The sequence below is a fragment of the Athene cunicularia genome (assembly GCF_003259725.1).
Source record: "Athene cunicularia isolate RWA chromosome 3 unlocalized genomic scaffold, athCun1 chr3_part1, whole genome shotgun sequence".
In the NCBI taxonomy this organism is placed as follows: Eukaryota; Metazoa; Chordata; class Aves; order Strigiformes; family Strigidae; genus Athene; species Athene cunicularia.
In genome coordinates, this window is record NW_020799097.1 from 124378685 (window position 1) to 124400196 (window position 21512).

At 37.5% G+C, this 21512-nt stretch overlaps 1 protein-coding gene across 2 annotated transcripts in view; it reads left to right on the plus strand.

Annotated features, from left to right (window-relative positions):
- Positions 1–19084, plus strand: part of GPCPD1 (glycerophosphocholine phosphodiesterase 1) — a 39423-nt gene extending 20339 nt beyond the window's left edge. The window contains exons 10-19 of one of the 2 annotated variants that reach the window (XM_026844431.1): positions 196–250; positions 2199–2291; positions 4215–4292; positions 5373–5412; positions 6184–6245; positions 7483–7548; positions 8514–8650; positions 9766–9901; positions 10208–10368; positions 17332–19084. In XM_026844431.1, the coding sequence (XP_026700232.1) occupies positions 196–250; positions 2199–2291; positions 4215–4292; positions 5373–5412; positions 6184–6245; positions 7483–7548; positions 8514–8650; positions 9766–9901; positions 10208–10368; positions 17332–17536 (1033 nt within the window). In that variant the 3' untranslated portion in view covers positions 17537–19084. Of the gene's footprint in view, positions 1–195; positions 251–2198; positions 2292–4214; positions 4293–5372; positions 5413–6183; positions 6246–7482; positions 7549–8513; positions 8651–9765; positions 9902–10207; positions 10369–13150; positions 13237–17331 lie in introns of those variants that run through there. The other variant, XM_026844432.1, reaches the window with a different exon arrangement.
- The last annotated feature ends 2428 nt before the right edge of the window (positions 19085–21512 follow it).

Below are 21512 nucleotides of genomic sequence, written 5' to 3' on the forward strand. Positions count from 1 at the left end.
AAGAGACAGGGGATTATGTTTAGTTTCACTGACCTCAGTTGAGGAAGTGGACAATTTAAAATAAAAAGCTACAATCCATAATTATTTAAGTAGCTTCAATATCAAATGTGGGTGTTCTCTTAAAGACTTCTGTTGTTTCAATGGACTCGTGAGATGCTGCATCTAACAAAACCTTTTTCTTTGCTGTTGTTTCAGGCTTGCTAAAGTTCAAGAGAACACTATTGCCTCTCTGAGGAATGCTGCTAGTCACGTATGTATACACATCTGCACATGAATAGTACCTGTATAGTTAAAACTAGCTTGTCTTATATCCTTAATTTCATGACTCAATACAATGAATGTTAATTAAATTGATATAAAAGCACATTAAATGACTGTGGAAATTCCCTGAAAGACAGGAAGGGAAGTAATAGCTAGACTCATTCTAAAGTTCCTCAGAAAAATCAATACTTCCATCTGCTATGTTCTGCTGATGTTCTAAATACAGGGAATATGTTCTGCTGATGTTCTAAATACTCGGTGCTGCAGAGACATAGGGTTGGAATAATTTTGAACAAATGAATAAAATTTTGACTCTGCTAGAGTCTGTCAACATACTCTTAGGTGGCAAAGGTCTTGCTTGGGGACTGCTGAGTACCTAAAACTGGTGTCCAAAAATGAGACTTGGGAGCTGAGCTGGTAGAGTAAAACAGTCCTTTGTTTCAGTGCTTGCTACAATGGAGACTAGGAATCCTAAGATGAGACTTTTCTGTTTGGAAGATGCTAGCTTCAGGTACTTAAATTCTGTGATTGAGGTGGTCATTTTTATTTCTTCTGGTAGTCTCGGTCACTGAAGTGATACATGATAAGATTGATCTAGACAACCTAGTGAGTCACTGCTGCAGAGTAGCTGGAGTCAGAAGCACATTCAGAGGTTCCTTGTTTTCATAGTGAGGAACTGTGATTACAGTCAGATAAAGATGTTGCTATGAGATCACCTGCTGCTTAACTTGTGGGGTTCCTAAACCTTTTCAGGTACTTCACTAATGTAGATTCTTGCCAAACATCTTGTGAAGTTACTAAAGGGATGGGAGCAGAATCTGGAGTATTATGCTTATTGACTACTGATTGTGGAGTACTGTATTCCCCAGAAGTCACAGCTGAAAGCTTTCTCTTGTTTGGGAGTCAGAGTATAATTTGAACACGATGTCTGGAACATGCACTGACTAAAGAGCAGAAGAAAACTGCAGCTACTAAATTATCGTTTTTAACCGTAGTTCTTAATTTTTGGGTGGATGCTGCAGGTTTATAGATAGCTTTTAAAAAGCCCCCACGAACTGTGCATTGAGGCAGAAATTTACTACAGAAGCTGTCAGTGGCATTGCCAGTACTTTCAGCCATTTGCAGATTGAAAAGACTGTAAGCCCCCACTCTAAAAATATTTCTGCTGAGAAAAATGGTTGAAAGCCTGTCCTATTTTCTTTTTGTACTGGTTGAAAAACAGTATGTGAGTCAAGATGATAATTTGATTAAAGGTATTTTTGGAAGCCTTTCAAAGGAGTGGTTTACAGACAGTCAAAAAATTTGTTTCTATATGTTTCTTTATCTCTTTCTTTCTGGCCCTCCCTCTTTTCAAAAACATTGTACATAGAGCTCTTGATTGATTTTTCTTCCTTTTTAAGCTTAACAGACAAAAACATGTAGTTGAAAAGGACAGTAGGATACTGGATGCAGCTATTTCTACTCTTGCACAAGTTATAACGCTGTATTCACTATATATTCACTAGTGACTCCTCCAGAAGCTTCTCAGTATATCCTTAAGCTTTGCCAACTTGTAGTAATCCCTTGTCTCTTGGGGAGGTGTGGGGCAGAAGGGAGGAAGGGCACTGCAAAGGCATCTATGTTTAAAAACATCTTGGCCTTTCTCTGAAGTCAAGCTTATAATACTTGACTGGAGGGTTTACAAGATTAAACAAGCTATAGATATCAGAGCTGCGTCATGGTAATTAAAATACTTTCCCATATATTTTCTTTTTTTTTTTTTTTTTCATTTATAATCCAGTGTTGAGTATGATTTCACTTGTAACAGCCAGTTGTGTTCAACTTCTGGTTGATGTCTAGGACCTGTGAATACTTAGTAACTTGTCTGCAGTTCTGTAGTCCTTGTGCATAAATAGTTAATGGCTTTTTATTTTGTGTGTGTTTTCAATTTTCTGTAGGGAGCAGCGTATGTGGAATTTGATGTACATCTTTCTAAAGATCATGTGCCTATTGTATACCACGATCTCACGTGTTGCATGGCTATGAAAAAGGTAAAGATGATGATACCTATATTTTGTCCTTAAATGTGACCATTCCAGACAAACTAAAATGCCAGGCTGTCATAGAAATAATTCTGGGGAAACAAGGGATGGAATGGAAATAAATAAGCAGCATTAATGTGTAGGGTAGGGAAATTGAGTTTCTCCTTTTGATGTTGTAGCAACAGCATTTCAGATTCATGGTTGGAGACTCTCCAAGCCTACATTGAAGTTATTTTTTTAGTGGCTTTTAATTTACAGTTTGGAAGAAAAATGCAGACAACTCCACTATATTCAGTAGCGCCTCTGGGACTCTTTCAGACTGTCAGAGTGAGAACTTCTGGTTATTTCTTTTCTGAGGGAGAGTTAGTGTGATTCTCAGCATGACTTTTCACTCCTGCTGATCTTTAAATGTATACTTCTCTTAAGCAGTACACTCACAAAAGCTCTTTAGGTCAAACCAGTCTACCTCGTTTGGTATCCCAGTAGTAGCCAGTAGACAGAAAGCAGAAAAATTGAAGAAACAATGATCTCCTTCATTTAGGGAGTTTGATTAGCACAAATGGCTTGGCTTCCATCAGTTTTTCTAACTTTCTTTAACCCTTTTTTGCTTCAGCATTTTGCTCTGTCCTTTACCTATGAGGTAAACAATATACTTCATGTCTTGAGGCAGTAAGTGAGGCTGAAGAACTGCTTTTGGATTGCTCGGTGGAACAGAAGGGAAGGAATTAAGACTAGGGAGTTAAGACAGTAATTAAGTTCTAGGAACAGGAAAATGGCTCTTGAAAGCAAGTGGCTCGTTCCTTTCCTTGCTTACCTCAGTTGCAGTTGTTCCTTTTTTGACAAAAAACTGTTTTCTGCTGTTCTTGTAAGTGTCAAGAGTACTATAACTTAAGAAGCAGTGAACAGTGCTGTTACTTGTACATACAGATAAGTGTTCCTTAAAAGGTGCTCTGAACAATGTATCATGATACCTCTTAAATACCCATGTTTCATGAAGCATAACAATGGGATGTGTTCATAAGAGCAAAGTGACATTGCCCTCCTTAATAATGAGAACCATGGACGTAAGGACTGGTGACTCAGAAATTCCACTGAAGTGCTTTTCTATCTGGTGTGTTGCACCAAAGCTGGAATACTTGCATTCAGCAGCAGTGCAAAGAGGGTGGATGTCTTTTTTGTTCTAGTTTTTCTCCTTTGTAGTTCTGACAGTGAAAAAAAGATAGCATGGCAGGGCAGACTGCAAGATAAGTTCTCTCTTCTTGGCACTAAGTGTGCATCATCAAACTCATACCCATTGCAATATGGCAATTTATAAGAAGTTTGGTTTTGAACAGTTGCGGAAATGGCACTTTGACTAAGGGAAATGGGTCTTCAGTGTATATTGAATCAGTATTGTTGAATAAAAATTTCTTTATAGTGAAGAAGGGAAGTGAAAAATGGATTGACACAACTTTTTTAACACCAGATCTTTATTTTGGGGGCAGAGTGTGTGCGTCTCAGTTTTACCAGGCCACTTGCCTTTTTTATTAGATTCTGAGACATTGGTTAGACAATAATAAACTGAACTGCCTTGGAGTGCATTTTTTAATGCATTTCTTTACTTGTAGTCTTTTTTCTGAATACATTAACTAATCAAGTTTTTACAGAATACATGTGCTAACCTTTTCTGAAGAATATTGAAGCCTCTGACTTGCATGAAAGACCAAATTCTGTTTTTTCAAGTTGACACCTGTTTTATGCTTCTGAGTGTTTGTGTTGTTTCCTGAAAACTGATCATCTTACTCATATCATAAGAAGATATTGCTTGTGGTTTTATTGATAAAAGAGGAAAAAAATTAGTTGTTTTTAATGTTCTCATATTAAAAGCATGTAGGTGTGTGGGGTTTTTTTAGTTTTCAGCGATGCTTATGTATTATTTCTATCTCTTCAAAGAAACTGGACACGGAGCCTTTAGAACTGTTTGAGATTGCAGTTAAAGAACTCACATTTGATCAGCTGCAATTATTGAAGGTATTGTTACTTTGGTATGATCTGCTATATATAGAATATCAAACTGTGTATGTAGCTTAGATTTTTTTGAGTAATTATGATTAGTTTGGGAGAGCACAGGTTTTAAAAATTGTAGAACAAGTAGCTAATTCCAAGAACAGTACTTTTGCACTATCATTACAACTTGACTAAGTTTCATTACTTACATCTTCTAGAAAGATGGTCTGACAACTTGTGTAGATCCATATCATTATGCTAACACTGATAATTTTTTAAAAATAAGAAGGGCTGAAAGTGGTAGGGTTCATTGAAAGCTAATGCTTTGGAGTGTTTGCTGAAGTAAGATAGGTATCTGTCACAAAGTCCATCTAATTTTCAAACTTTTCCCTGTTAAAAAGGGAGATCCATATTATGTAGAACTACCCCTTGGAGGTGCATGTGGAGGTGTAGAACGGCCCATGATTCAATGGTACGCACTGGTCAAATTGGCTAGAACTAATCGATTATTTTTATTTAATTGGGTAGCACTATTATCTCCCAGGCGATAAAACTGAGCTACTGAAGACCCAACTGAGATACCTGTTCTCAGTCAATGATACACCTGGCTGGTCCAAGAACTATGTTTCTTTTTACTTCACAATTATTTTGTTTCCTCTTTTTGATGGAGAGAGAATTTGAATGGAGTGAGGGAGTTGGCCCTATGCCTGGCCTGATTCTATCTTAGTATATGACTGCATTATAAAACTGCTGTTGGCCCTCTGTCTGCACTTGATTGGAAACATGGAGTCTTAACACCTGACAGAGGAGGGTTTAATGTTCAGATTTCTTCACATCTTAAAATATGTGTGTTTCTACACTTGAACATGTTTTCTGAATTTTCAGTAAGAACATTCTCCAGTTTTGAGCTTTCCTTAGAATCTGTTTTAAAGTTTGAAAGAAAATTGTCACATGTACTAGGATTTATTTTATTCTTTTACAAGTTGCTAAAATTGTAAACCTTTACACTTAAAAACAATTTATAAGGAAAATGAATTACATTTTTACATGCAGTAACATCTGTATGAGTGGAGTATTTGTTAACTTTACTCTTATGCTCTTTAGCTGGCTCATGTGACTGCCCTGAAAGTAAAAGATCACAATGGTATGTACTAGTTTGCAAGAGTCTTGAGATTTATTTATTAGTATGTGATGATATGTATTCTGTGGTTGAAATCACTTGTTCTAATCGTATTTGGCTTTTTCCTGCACTTCTAAATGCTTATGTATTTAATTTTGTGCATGCTGTAGAGTTCTTTGCTGGGAAGTTATTCCCTTGGGAAGAGGAGACAGGAGGGTAAAAGATGAGTGCATAGATAAATATATATTTATGAATATTCATAACAATTGCCACTAATGTGTCCATATTATGCTTCTCTAACTGTACCTTTCTGGCAGCTTTTCAGAATTGCTAACAAGAACTTTGGTAACTGCTGTAGGGTGTCTTATTTGTGCTGTAAATTCTTGGGCTTAATTAATCCCCTTTACAGGGACAGCAAACCAGCAAAGTAACTTGCACATCCTACCTGTCTGGGAAAAGATTAATAATAGGCCTTGGCAGGCAAGGCTGCTTCTACTGGATGTGCTTCAGTGATTGAAATGGTGAGGGATGGGAGAAGTTTTTTCTGATAAATATTCTGGGAGGGCTTTTAATGGGAGACAAAAAATTCTCCCCCTGGCAAAACAGGAATTGCCAACACTATCATTGGGAATATGTCAGTGTTAAAGAGGGAAGGCTTGGGTAAGAAAAGATCAAAAGATAGATCTGATTCCGTTCTTTACTCTTAAATGCCTTGTTATTTTGAGCCAGTGTTTTCTTGATGGGATTAGCAGTGATGGTATTTGTTTTGATTCAATATTTTGTGTTTCTTTTCAGCATCTTTTAAAGAAGAGGAGAACTCTGCTTTTGAAACCCAGCCATTTCCTTCTCTGCAGAGAGTAAGCAGTGAATATAAAGCAATAGAGATGATGATTGTGAAACATGAAAATATGCATTTTTCTTTCAGCTTTGCCCATGTAGCAAGGGATAGTAATTTTGGGGTTTAGGCCTTTACTTATCAATGCTGAAACTGAGAACATAGGCTTTATTGTTGAGCACTGGAGCCTTTTCAGCACTTCACAGTAATAGTTTGCATATCTTTCAAGCTTTTTCATTCACAGACTGAAGTTGTATAGCTTAGGATACACTCAGATTTACAGCTGGCTAACATCTGGGCATTGCATTTTAATGCATTGACAATTGTTTGCTAATTTTGAAAAAAACCTTGGCCTTTGGCAGTTCATCACATACGCTTGGCCATCTAGCAGAGCTAGACACAAAAATGTTAACTGAATTTCTAGTATGATCACAGTTATGACTGTTTGCCAACTCGGGGCTTTGTATTGGCTTATTTTTCACAGTGACAACTAGTGATTGTTGATCAAATAAATTGTGATGCCATTTACAGTGTTGTGGTTTTTTTTTTTTTCTAGAACTATTTTTTCCCCCCTCTTTTTTCTAATGTCTGAACTGTCATTAACATGCATTTTAGGAGCTTGTTTTATACAATAATAGTGCATTTTATTTGGATTATAGAGATGATTAATATCCAGTTATTTATAGGCTTATGTCAGAGCATGTATGAAATATCCATCAGTTACAGGTCATATGCCCCACTACATAATTTCAGAAAATAGAGAACTTTGTGTAATAGACTAAACTACTGAAGTTCAATTCCTCTACCTGTTTAAGTCACATTACAGTAATTTTTTACAAGAATTTCACATACTTTTGTTATCATCATCATAATGGCAAGCTCATGGATTTCATACTTAGGATGATGTGTTACTTAAGATGCTTTTTTCATTCATAAAACTTCCTGGAGAAGTAAAATATAATTTCTTCAGGAGTACAAATGGGACGTTTCTCACACATGTTAAGGTGAATTGACTTGTATTTTGTCAACATTTTTTCCTTAAGATTTTATCCATTTTTATGTATTTTCTAACTTGAAACTGAAGTAGGAAAAGGTATATATGTAACTTGTGTTAAATGCTAAATACTTGGGGATTTTTTTATTCTAGTGTTAGATCCCATTGGCATTAAATCCCAGTGTATTCTCCCAGTAATTACCCTCATGGTGCTTAGTTCTCCTCCTTTGCTGTGGGGTCTCTTCATAATCAAACTTTTTTTCAGGTCCTGGAGTCTGTTTCTGAAGATGTTGGATTCAACATAGAAATAAAATGGATCTGCCAACAAAGGGTAAGTGAATGTACATGTCACTGATAATTAGCTGTTGTCATGGCTAAAGCTTGTAATTTGACATTGTAATTTATGAGCTACAAACAAAGGCATAATTTGGGGGGGGTTATGTGACTTTTGTTTTATTCTAACTCACTATCTTTAAAACTGGGAGTATAATAGCACCACTCTAGCAAATGAGCAAACGTTTAAAATTGTAGGAAAGTATTTATAGGATTGAATTCATAATGCAGCTCAGACTGATTTTAGTAGAAGACTCTTTTTCAAAGTCAGTGGATTACAACAGGTCAGGGATGCTATACAGGGGAAAAGGGACAAGAAATTCAAACTCCTGGCCTGGTGCAGGAGCAGTTACAATGCAGTGCAGTAACAAAAGCAACTGTTTCCTTCTAGTCCATGATACTGTGGACTCAGCTGGATTGCTTAGTGCTCACTCTAGAAGGAAATGGTCGAGGTTAGGACTGGAAGCCTGGAATGGGGGGAGGAAACAAAGCAGAGTGGTAAGTGGAAGTCTGTATGTATGGAGACATACTAATGCTCTCAGAGACAGGTCAGCTGTGGAAAGATCGGTACCTGCTATTCTCAAAGACCAAGGATGTTGTATTTTTTTCCTACAAATCTTACTGTTGCATTTTTATATTTAGAAATAACAATGCAAAATATCTGCAATAGTTTTTAGTGATCTTTTATGGAATTCCTGTGTGTTCTTAAAATTAGAAAAGGCTTCCTAGAAACTCTCCTCTTGGATGGGAAGGCAGTGAATTTTTCAGTGAATCTTACTGCTGCTAGAATTCATTTGCATCTCACAGACTGACAGTCCTGTAGAGCTGTAACTAGCCTTCAGTAGACTGAAGGAGTGACTTTGTATTCAGACTGGCTCAGGTTGAATGAGACACCATTGCTGGTTAAAATAATTACAGTAAGCATTAATTTAAATGGCTGAAACTTGTCCTTTCTTTTTCTAGGATGGACAGTGGGATGGCAACTTGTCAACTTACTTTGATATGAACATCTTTCTAGATATTATTCTAAAAACTGTTTTGATGAATGCTGGAAGAAGAAGAATTGTATTTTCTTCTTTTAATGCAGATATTTGTACAATGTAAGTTAAGAAGAGATAAATAATGTATTTTCTTATTTTCTTTTTAATTTGGTAAAATTTACTTTGGACATAAGAAAACCCAACAGGAAACAAATAACACATGTTTTGATTAGACCTAAACTTTGGGTGCCAAAATAATTGGGAATTGAAATGAGACCACTTTGCCATCTGAGCATGCCAGAAATAAGATAGGAAAACAAAGTCAATGTAGGTATCTTTGTCAAGTGCCTTTCCGAATGCTTCAGTGTTTCTTGACACACAAAAAAAGGTCGAGGTCAAGATTTTTTTCTGGTATCACTTGCTTTTTGTCATACTTGACAGGTACACAAGCCTAACTTACAAACAAAATCATCCTGTTAAATTTTTTCACTATATCAACCTTTTAAAAAGGACAGAAGACTAAAGAACTTTGGATTACCTGTTTGATTCGGGTTTTTGTTTTTTTTTCTTTGTTAAGCAGTTTGCTTTCCTTTTGTGGAATGTCACGTTGAAGGTATTGGGGCACAGAAAAAACATAGGAGTTGAACTGGGGAACAGGCAGTTGGGATACATACCAACTATCAATATGCTGTAGTACTTTGTAACAAGAAGTGATATAGCACTGTCAGTGAAAGGCTTTATGGAAATCTCATCTGATGGGAGACTGCACTGATGAAATGCCACTGAAGGGTAAATGGGCAGAATAAAACCAAAGCAAGGTACTGGTAAAAGTGTTAAGAGCGCGTAACATGTTAACCCTGAAACTTTGCTTACAACTATTGTCACTTCATATCACTGTACTGGTATCTGACTTGAAAAATACAGTAGTTAGGTGTTGCATATTAACCATGTTCAGAAACTCTCATAATGAATCTTCATTTTACTCTAACATGCTTTTAAGAAGAAAATGACAGAATTGAACAGTCTTTGAGGATTCCTGATAAACGTTTTGAGGATGTGGATCTGAGTTCAACTTGCAAGTCTAGTTTCCCTTAAACTGTATATTATACTAATCTCTTGTTTGCACCAGCTAGGAACTAGCAGAGTGTGCAGTAAAGAGCATTATTCTCCTCACAGTAAGATTGAATTCTTCTTTTTAACATATTTGCTACTCGCAAACTTTTTTTTTCTAACAGGGTTCGACATAAGCAAAACAAGTATCCTGTGTTATTTCTTACCCAAGGAGAATCTAAACTCTATCCGGAACTTATGGATCTTAGATCTCGTACAACTCCAATTGCCATTACTTTTGCACAGTTTGAAAACTTGCTGGTAAGGTGACAATTTCTGGTATTACTCTGCAGTAAAATGGAATAAAATTATTACTACATGTTATAAAACTATTGGTTTTGACACTAATGCTTAAAATGACAACCTCATAAAGGAAATGCACTAACACTTGGTAACTGCCAAAATAATGTCTTTTGTTTCAAATGTCCACTTAGTATATTGTTTTAAAAATAGTGCTATCAGTAAATTCTTTAATTGTATTATTTTTTTATTATACATTAAATTCTAAGGAGCTGCAAGTGTTGAAAGATTAAAAACGGGTTTTAATTGAAGTCTTTTGTATTTCAGGGAATTAATGTGCACTCTGAAGACCTGCTGAGGAATCCATCATTCATTAAAAGGGCCAAAGCTAAAGGCCTAGTTATTTTCTCATGGGGTGATGATGCAAATGATCCAGATAACAGGAAGAAGTTGAGAGAATATGGTGTTCATGGGCTAATATATGACAGGTACTTAATTGTGTTTTAAAAACAATAATAAATCTGAGAAACTATTTTATCCTGATTCTTGTGAAATTTCACAGTACCTTTTGATTGAGTGGCTGCAGACTGTCTTCCTTTTGTACTGTAAGTATAAGAAGCCCATAAACCCAGTTCAGGAACAAAACTAATTCCTACTCTTTCAGCTGTATATATGAAGCAAAATAGCCTTTGTTTCTTCTGAGGTTAACATAAATGTAATTTTATTCTTTAAAGAACTAGTGCATGGCATACACATTTAACATGCTATTAACATTCCTGATGGTAATTTTTAAACTTTGTATGTGACACAATGAGGACAATGTTATTTAATCTTCAGTTTTTTACATTTAGTTATAGAAATAGTTAATACAACTTAAACGAAGGATTTTAACTTAATTTTTTGCCAACATGCTGTTGTGTTTCCAAACTGTGAATTCACCATTTTTCCTATTAAAATTAGCTTGGAGTGAGTCTAGGGCAAACTGCCAAATGAGTCACTCCAGAAACTAGTTATTATATCCACACAATTCAGGTGGACATCAGAATACTGTAGCACAAATCTCTGAACAGAAGTGTTATTTACAAAACTGAAAGTTTTAGCTCTTTTGTCATAAAAGATGTGAAATTCATTATTACAAGATGATGATTAGTTTGGGAAGCTGTATCAAATTAGAATTTCTGACAGATTACAAAGAATATGTAATTGGGAAAGCAGTAAGCGTAACAGAAGTGTCAAATTATGGAAGACTTTTAAACCTTTTGCTTTAGCAAGGGCATTGCTTTGTTTTACCTAAAAAAAGAGGGGGAGGGGAAATCAAGTAATTGTCAAGGGTTTTGTTTTATAAAATGGAAGCTGAGAGTCAAGTTAACATTTCTAGAGGCAAGAAATCAAATATGTTCACTCTTAGAATTCTCGGCTCCCAGTGTAAAAAACAGTCAACTCCATTCATTGTATTCTTGACTACTGAGAATCCTTCCAGAGTGGCAGGTCCAGTTCTGCTCTGGTTTGCCAAAGGTCTCCCTTCTTGTACTGAGTAACAAGAATTTTACATTGGGGATCAACTTCAGGCTGAAGCCAAAGAAACCTAAGTCCTCTTTCCTGCTACAGCAGTGCTCCATGTTGTGCCTCTCTTACAACTCAATATTGAGGCCCCTTTAGTAGGTGAAAAATATCTCTGGTCCAGTATGCGGATGAAATGGTACTCTGCCTCTTTAGTGTACAGTCATAGGGTTGTGCTGAACTTCGACCCTATGGTATGCATAACTTGAAGTGATAAATTATTAGTCTCTAGACAGGTGGAGTCTTTTAATCAAATACTATGGCATAAAGTGTTCTTCTAAAATGTCTGTTCATCTCATGTCTACTCTAGAGTTCTTAATTATTCCTGATGTAAGAGATACACACTACTATAGTAAAATAGTAAAGGGGGGGGGGGGGCGGGGGGCAGCCTTATTTCTGTCTTCATGCTGCTTTTATTACTTCAGATACTTAATTGCTCAACACTACATAGTTGCATTTATGTCAGGGCTGCAAGTCTGCTAAGTGTCACCATGTATTCCCTTTCGTACTGTTTAGTGTGTTTTAAGTTGCAGTTTGATAGCAGAACGCTTTTCACCTCACCTTTTGACTAACCAATTTGTTGGAATTGTTTATAGGCTGAATTCCCTTGTGGATTTAACTGAACAAAAAATCCTTAACCTTCCTGCACTATTTAGACCATCTAGATTCTTAGTAATATTCATCTCTCAATGCCTGCTCCCTGTATCTCTTCCACCTTGTTGACATTTTTCCATTTTGAGAGGAACCCCAAAATCAGCATTAATTCCCAAGCTGTTTAAAAATCCAGTAGTTCAGTGATGTATTTTTTTCTTTGTTTTTCAAGTTACAAACTGCAGCTGAATAGCAAACAATTACCTAGTTTCAGTGTAACTGTTGCAGGCTCATTAACTCTAATTTCTAAGCACTACTAACCATTTTTCTGTAGGCCAAAACAAATATAGGAATGTTCCCTTATTTCAAAATTTACTAATTTAATCTTAATATAGGTTCTTTAGAAGGAACATGACACTATTTAAAAATTGCATCAGATATATCAAGCTGGTCATTTTGAAACCTGCATGTCCCAAGTGGCATGTCTAGATGTAAAACCTGGCACTGAGTGTTTCCATTCACAGTTGTAGCTGCTGGGTAACGAGGCAGTCTTTCAAGTCATTTGAGAGTATGAAGTTAGGAGTTTAAATTGTTAAAACTTTAAATAGGTATGATGTAAGCATCCATATTCTGTGCTGTTTGATAAATTCAAAACTACTGTGAAGCAGAACTAAGTAGAGATGTACATGCCTGTTTCAAGGTCTACAAGGATGTAGGGACTGCAGTAATCTGTTTGTTAGTGTAAAGCCAGTTTATGCTATGGTTGCATCTACGAATTACAGAGTATTTCCAGAGCTGAATCAAGATGTGTTTCTTCCATGGCTTCTGCAGAATTTTTATACTCTGGACTTAAGGACAAGTCCAGATTTTTATCAGAAAACGCTGTGCCTGGTGTTTTGTGTTGCTGTTTAATAGTAATTTATTTAAACCACCTTAATAATTGTTATTTGTCTGAATATGCTAAGAAGTGAATACAGAAATTTTAGTGAATTTTAGGTTGCTTGGATATGGCCGTGAGTTATTGTTATTGCATGCGGTAATTATTTCAAAGATTATGAACTGTTTGGGTAGAGATGATTTCTACAAGCTATTTTTTCTGAACTTTAATCATCCATGTAGAATTGAGCAAAACATTGTAGCCACTTGTGAAGATGACAGAAAGAGTGTGTCCTGAATACCAAAAGTTGCTGATATCAAGTGTTGGGCAAAAAAAAATGCAGGTAGGGGGTCTGACTTTGTTTTGCATGGAGAAAAACTGCAAGACTAAATCTGGGAAGCTTACAAATGCCAATGCTATTAAAATAAAGATGTCACTGGGGCAGGGGAAAGAATTCACCACACCCCCCACACCCCCATCCAGTCCTTTCTCCACTTGGGCTACAGATTATTAGAAATATCCAAAGTCATTAAACCAAACAGATGGTCTAGTGCAATTGCTGGGACAACATTCTGCTTTTTTCCTATGTTCAGCTAAGGTTCATCTCAGCATCTAAAATATCCAAACTACTTGTGTTAAAAGGGTAACCTACAGAAAAGGTGCCACCTGTGCCTTCAGGCTTCTCTTTTGGCCCTAAAGTACTTTAAATGCATGACTGTCTATCTTGTGTTCACAAAGAAAATTACATCTCATGCTTGAATTTCTTCATTATTTTGATGTTTAGATTTTATTTAGAGAAGAAACTGTAATCTATCATAGTGAAATTCTCTCAATCAGCAAAAATTATGAATTTTAAAGTAGGATTTGTGGAGTGATTTATCTGGTATTTTTCTCCTGGATAAGCTTTGTAAACAGTCCAGGAAATATTTCTGTATTTGAATATACTTAGTAAGAACAATGCAGTCTTGTGTTCTTACACCAGTCGGCTATATATTAAAGACCAATGTGGAGAGGGGGTGGGTGCTAACTTACACTTGCGTTTTTGGGGTTTTTTTAATTCACTTTATATTATTTGAGTTCTGTTTGTTGAATAATACATACAGCTGTTTGAAAATATTAAATCAGTAATCTTCAAACATTTATGCTGAAAGCTTTTCCATGAGAATATTTAGTGTGTTTGTCTCCTCTCTAAAGTTCCTTATGGCTGCATGTTGCATTTGCAGACTCCAGACAAAAGCTCTGTGCTCTGTTAGTATTAGTAACTTTCCAAAACTAACACAAATTTAGCTGGCAATAAAGGTGAAAGCATTCAAAACACTTCTCAAAACTAGAAGACTGTCTAAATCTGTGCTATTTTATTTGTCTGAAGCTGTTACTTCAATAAATAACAGCATTGGATGTATGTAGGAAGTTAACTGGTATTAGTTGATTTATAATTTAATCTAGTCAATGATGGAATAAAGATGTTGTACAATGGCAGTTTAAGCCTTTCCTATTTTGTGAATTGTAAAGTAAACTCAGGTTTACCTTAATGTAAAGAAAAATGAAAAATTTTAATCAGAAGCTTCTGAAAATCTTTTTAGCATGAAAGCAGTATTTTGGTGCTGCTGACTCTGGTTTTGGACAAAGCTATAGCAGAGAAAACCAGCCGTGGCTGAGACTTGCCGGATGTATGTGTTTTCAGAGTTTGCTAAAGCATCTGGTAGGAGCTAAGCACATTAGTTCTTTGCCCACTGCATAACCCTGGAATGTCCTGTGATGCTTTCTGTAGAAAATGCTAATTTAAAAAAGTAATATTCAGAGGAGCTCCCAGTCTTTTGCAGGGCTTGCTTATTAATAGGTAGTTGAATGGAGGAACTTTGGTGCACAGTTACTTACAAATAATTGTCCTGTTGAAGAATGAAGGATAGAGAGATGAGGGGTTATTCTTTATTTTGATTTGTAAGAGGAGTCCTGGAGCTATGCTCTGTTTTTGCTAACTGCTGGTATACTTTCATGGACCAAACGAAAAGTGGGGACATGAAGTTTTTAGGTGTAAGGGTAGCTGTGCTTCAAATTGTCTTCTCTGCTTTTGGTTTAGAAGAAACAATGTGTACACATTGGAGCAAATTGGTTTCAGTGGACAGTCTGCAAGGAGATTGGAGGGTTGTGTTACCAAAAATCTTAACTAAAAACTCTCTAAACCAAATTATAGTTTAGAAAGCTGACATTGGTTTATTGTAGCACTGGGTGCACGGGGGACTTCTCCTAACATGCACACCAGTGGGACTTTCTGCACTGTATTTATACACAAAACTTGCAGAGTTAGTAACTTTCCAAGCCCATCCTCTCTATGATTGGTTAGTAATTTACATACAATTATACTGCTGACACAATACTTCTACTACTACGTATGCTCAGGTGAAGGGTCTTTACCTGGGCCAGGGTTGTCTTGATCTCTAGGTATGATTTTTTTAATATTATAATGAGCGGAGTTCAGCTAAGGACACATGGACCTTGAGTTTGCTTGCCAGGTTGGTACTGTATCCTCTTCAAGGTCTAACGGCTCCAGGATATCCTTGGTATTTGTTCTTCTGATTAGGGATGCCTTTGGCTTTTAATATATACAAAGGACATCTGTCTTCACCTAAGCATAATATAGCTACATTGTTCTAAAAGTTTAACCTTCAGCAGTTGGACTTTTCAAAAAATCTTAATTCAAAAGGATTGAATATGAAGGAAAATTACAGAGTGTATGCTTTCCCTAGTAAAGAACCGATAAAATACCTGCTGGAAGCTGCTAAGAAACATGCTTAGCCATGTTCTCTGAACAAGGGGCTTAGAAACATGCCTTTGCTCTTCAAGTGTCTAACTGATGGGAAGGACTTAAGATTCACAGTTCCTAAGGTTTATTGCTATATAGAAAGCTATCTTCTAATTTTAGTGTTCTGTCTTGAATGCATAGAGAAATTGTGTAAGCTGACTTAACTCAAGGAAGTACAGGTTGTATCAGCATCCTGGAAGAAGGGAAGGAAGATTGGACTTTTATTAGGCAATATGGAGTCACGTCTTAGGCCTGTGTTGGGTTATAGGTGCTCTGCAAGTAATTTAACTGGTGTGCCTTCTGTGCGTATTCCATAAAACTGGGCAGCATTTCTACTTACTTCTAGGAATTTCTTTACAGAACCTATATTTGATCTTCTTGAAGGGAATGCAATCCATATCTATATTTCCTGCAGAAGCATTTCCTCATCTGAATCCCATTTACCACATCACTGTTGGAGCTGCACATTATTTTTGATGTCTTGGACTTGCCAACAGTTCACAAGTTGTCTTGCAGGGGTCAAAATGGCACCTGGTACTGTATCATACATCATTCCATTATTTTGGTCGTAACATTGTGTTCCTTTTGGATATGCCTTGAAATTATGTTGAGAAAGTATGATGCAATAAAAACAAACCACTTCCTTGAAGGAATCATGAGTGAAAGTATGAATATTTGTAAGAGACTAAGGCAGCAGCCATGGTAATTTCTTCTAGAAGTTTTCATTTGAAGGAGACAAACCTGGAGACCTGCAATACTTGAACTGTATATGCACAGTAACTCCAAGTGAGGGGAATGGGATGACAGAATTTAAATTTTGGATATAAATAGCATACTGATGTTAGAAATTAATGTTGGGAGATCAGAATGTATCCTTGTAACAAAATTAAGTTACAGGAACATGAATGCTTTTGCCTTATAATGAATTACTATCTTGAGTTATGCTTAGTGCTCACACTGTCAAAACATGTTTCGGATGTGGACAGTCTGGTACAATGTTGACAAGTCAACTCCTGCAGCTTTGTTTACATGTGTGAAAAGAAAAAACTGAAAAGAGGATATTTTAAATATTATAGATAGTTAAATTTGCATTAGGTATGAATAAAGATCAGAGTTTTCTGTTTTTCACTCCAACTAATAATAGTAATTTTTTTAAATGGTCCTGAATTGGGGGTGTGTGTAAAATACTTCTTGAAGCACTAAGTATAAACTCCATTCAGTATTATGTACAAGTAGTCTATCACAGTTGCTTCAAATACTCTCAAGGGTCTGAAATTTTGCATGCTTTTAAGTTTGAAGCCTGGAACTCCGCTCTTACTTTACTGCTTTGTGCCACTTGTAAAATCACATTTTACGGGAGACTGAGATAAATGCCAGTGAGTAGCTTTTTAGTATATCCAATGAAATATTAACCATTGTATAAAAGGAATACCATTTTATATTGCAAGATGAGTGGCAAAACTTAGGGTATTAACCTCAAACATGCTGTTTTTATAGACGTGCTGATACCTAATTTTACTTCAGTAGGGGAAAAAAAACCCAGTTGCTTCATCTAGTTTACATTTCTGTGAACTGTCAGGTTATACTGATCAGTGTGTGTTTCTTCTTTTATTTATTTAGGATATATGATTCAAATCCTGAACAACCAAATATATTCCAGGTGGAGCAGCTGGAACGTCTGAAGAAAGAATTACCAGAGTTGAAAAGCTGTGTCTGTCCCACAGTTAGCCATTTTAAATCCATATCTCCATGTAAATGTCATCATAGTTGCCTGGAAGAGAAAGCTGTAGATAACTTGAAGAGTGTTCAAATGCAAAAGGACTGATCCGAAGCAGACTGCTGTTTTGTATCTATTTAATTTTTACCATGGGAATAGTGCTGTCTATGCCTTCAGATTTATTTATTTCATTTTAAAGTCCCAAAATAGCAATAACTGTGTTCCTCATTCCTGACAGTCCTTGTTAAAATTTCAAACAATGTTAAAATACTCATCTAGCTGTAGTTATTGTTCCAGTTTACATATGCAGTTTTGACTTCTTTTTGGTATGATCAAGTCTTATATCTTGAAAAATAAAATGAAGTGTTAACACTGTGGTTTTAAAAATATTAAGCAGTCTGAGGAGTGGAAGCTCAGAAACTAACTTGTAGGGAAATTACAATGACCGGATACTGATATGCTGAAACATTGTTTTGACTTTGATTTTACTTCAGTGCTACAGCTTTTCAGTCTGTATCTGACACAGAAAATTGAGTGATTGTAAGATAAATACAATTAGATCTGGCCTGCATAAATTGGTACCTCATATATATGTATATGCACTGCTAGATCCACCTGTACAGAGCTTTGTGCCATTTTAAAATTATATTTTTAAACTGCATTGCATATTAACTCTTTTTTTTCCCACTTCATTGGACATTTAGGCTGCTGCCATTATTTTCTGATTACCAATTCATTGGTACAGTGTCTGTGTATGGCAGTCAGGGGTGAACCACGAGTTTGATTTTTTTTTCATCTCACACAGGCCTGCAGAACTTTGGAAATGTTGCAAATAATTTTAACAGATATATAGAAACATCTTCAGTGCTTGAGAATATTTTCTGCACAGTAACCTTAATAAACGGAATATGTAATATGCACAAACTCCACAAAATGCATGCTTTAGTTATTAAGCATGAAACTTAGGTGTTTGCTGAGGTCCTTGCATCTTTATGGTGCTAGTTATGTGTGCAAGGACTAACTCAACTACTTAGTCTTTGCCTAAAACCACACGCCTATTATTTACAAATGTTTGAAGAAAAGGCTATACCATATGTGGTTTGCTTATTTACATAATACAAATTACTAGCTTTTGTATTTTGCAAGATTTTTTTTTTTTCCTTGGAGCAAGAATCACAAATGTACTGAATTCAGATAATCAGTGTTCTGTTGGCTGGTATCTACCCTCTGTAATTTATTACAAAGTCATAGTTTAGAGTTCTTAATAGATACGTATGCATGTCCTTTTTCCTCCTGAAGTCATGCCAACACAACAGCTGTAACTTTCTACTGAAGTGTTTATGTATCATAAGAATGGAAAATATTTATTTTTCTTTTGTAAATTGACAATGAGAACAATAGTGTGTACTATATTCTTTATATACAGTCATTGCTACATAGAACTGATTGTACAAAGTAAAGCCATCGCAAATAAGTGCTTGAGCCTGCACTGCTGAGCAGTTTGAAACAAACAGCTTGTTTCAACTTGCCTTGTGCATTTTAGTATTTAAAGTTTGTTGGTTCTGCACAAACAGCACAGTAATGATTAGGTATCTGGAAGCTGTTTTTTATTTAAAAAAAAAAATTAAACCAAAATTTGGAACTGTGTGAGCTGTGTTTTTGGGAGGGAGGGGGCACTGAACCTGATTGTTGGTATCAGGAACCTGTAGCTGTTATCTGATAGAGGAAGTTCAGATTCCTTACCTCTGTGATTTTTTTTTTTTTTTTTCCCTCATTTGTATATCCCTGTGGTGTTCTCTTGACAGATCTTGAGGGCTTTGCCAACAGATGTGCAACCTCTATCTGAGTTACATGTGTCACTGCTCATGAATGCTGGGCAGCACATCCACAGAGATATTTGACAGCTATTTTGTGTGAAGGTGCCTTAAAAGTTATGCTGTCTGAAGCACCCTTACCCACTAATCACGATGTGATGCTGGAAAGAATTTAGGCACCCTTGACAACTTGTTTTCCAGTTTTCAGATGCTCAGAGAATAGCATTTGCTTATTCTGTTTTGTGGGGTTGGAGGTGTAAAATCATCCCAAAGTGGCTGTATTTATTTCTAGATAGTTTTGAGCAGTGTTACAATTTTAATGTATTCTTACTGACCACTTTCTTTACAAGAAATCTGTGGCAGTCTTGACTGGGCTTTACCAGGCTTCTGCTGTGTCGCTTCTTAAAGCTGAGCTTGTAGCTTGGCCACACATAACGGCTGCTGTGCCATAGGTGCCAGGCACTGCAGCAGGGATCCAGGGAACCAAAGAGCAGGGTTGTGGGACCTGGTGCAGGGGAGTTTTGTTCAGCTAATACCTTACTGTTGCATTTAAGGTGGTGAATTGATTTGGTAAGAGATAAATCCCCTTGTGTTCTAGCTGGTCCTCAGAGATTAGAGGGGCTAGGGGCAGCTGGACCTGTCTCTTAATAGGTAGGTATGCCAACTGAGGCCATGACTATAGGCCTGGCACTGGATGCACAAACAGCCCATGTGCTGTAGGGCCGGTTGCATTCAAGAGAAGCAGTCAGGTTCCTGAATAGTATGGTTTATTTTTACGCAACATCTACAGATTCTTTAAGATTGCCTGCAATAAATACACAAGCTACAGGTTGGCTGTATAGCACTACACAAGGAGAAAGACAACTGCAATCACACACACTTAATTCCTGGGTAATCACTCAGCGTAGCCAAGGGCTCAAATCTTACCAAGAGGCATCCCTTTTTTTTGGGGGGCGGGGGGGGGGAGCACAAAGCCATTGATCTGTCCCTCTGACACCAGACATAAACTCGGGATTAGTATTTATCTGTAATGACACAGTACATTCCTTGGTGCAAGGGGTGTGCTGGTTTTTGTGGGAAAAGAGGGAGGATGAGAGAGAAGGTGGGCCAGGCTACTGCAAAAACCATCCTCGAGAGAAGGGAGAAAAGTGAAAGAAATCATCCCATCCTGTGTTCTGGGCACCCTGTGTCAAGGAAATGTGTGTTTTACATGTTTTTCTCCATTTTGTTTTTTCTCACTCTTCCAACACTAACCAAACCTACCAAAAATCTCCTCTTGTAAGGAAATGGTGTGGTGACAAGCAAAGACAGGCGCACCCACCTGTATTACTCTGTGGGCGTCCATCAGCTGGAAGGGCGGGGATAAGTTTTATGAGACTTCATCCGAGGGGGAAAAAATGATTCCTCAAAGAGAGAGTTGCCTTGTTGAATGCAGAGCTCTTCAAGGGAAACTGTACTGTTACCAAAGAGGGTTTCAGGTACTCTTATGAAATCGTTCCATTCCTACGCCCTGCCATGAGCACATGGCTACTCTGCCCTGATACCCAGCTGGGTGAAGGCTCCTTGGAAATGCCGGATCTCTGTGGAGACTTACACAGCCCGACTGCCCTGGCAGCTGCTCTCCCGCATGGCGGCAGCTGGTCATGAAGGCAAGCGTGTTGTTTGGTGAAAGGCAGCCATCAGTTTTCCACTCCTGTTTTTGTTTTCGTTCGGGGCCACCTAAAGACTAGACTGTACGTGACTCACAACAGCTGTGTTACTCCATACTCTGTCCCCTATAAATAAGCGGGAAGGGAGGATGAGAACATTGCCCCATACAACACAGCAGTTCAAGAATCTCAAGCTCCTGATCATCCTGCAGCAGAGAAGGCCTGTCGGGGGAGGGGGGAGCTGCCGGCTTCCAGCTGCCCTCCTGGCGCTTTCCCTCTGGGCTGTGGGTGCCGAATCGCTCACGGGCGGAGGGGTGTGTGGGGGTATGGTGTCTGCAGCTTTTCCTCCCGTACGGTGTGGCCGCAGCCCCCACTTCTGCGCCACAGCAATCCCCCTCTCCCCGCAGCCCGGCCAGGAGCGCGGCCGCGGGCTCCTGAAAGAGGAGGAGCGAGAGCTGCGCTGCAACTCATCCCGCCGCCAGCACCGACGGTCCCGCAGGGCGCCACCTCCTCCTCTTCACGGTGACGAGCGCCTTTCGCGGTGCAGCGCTCCGGTGGTGGCAGGGGCGTGTTTGCCCCCCGAGCGTACAAATATACTCGAACCCGGTCCCTAACACTTGT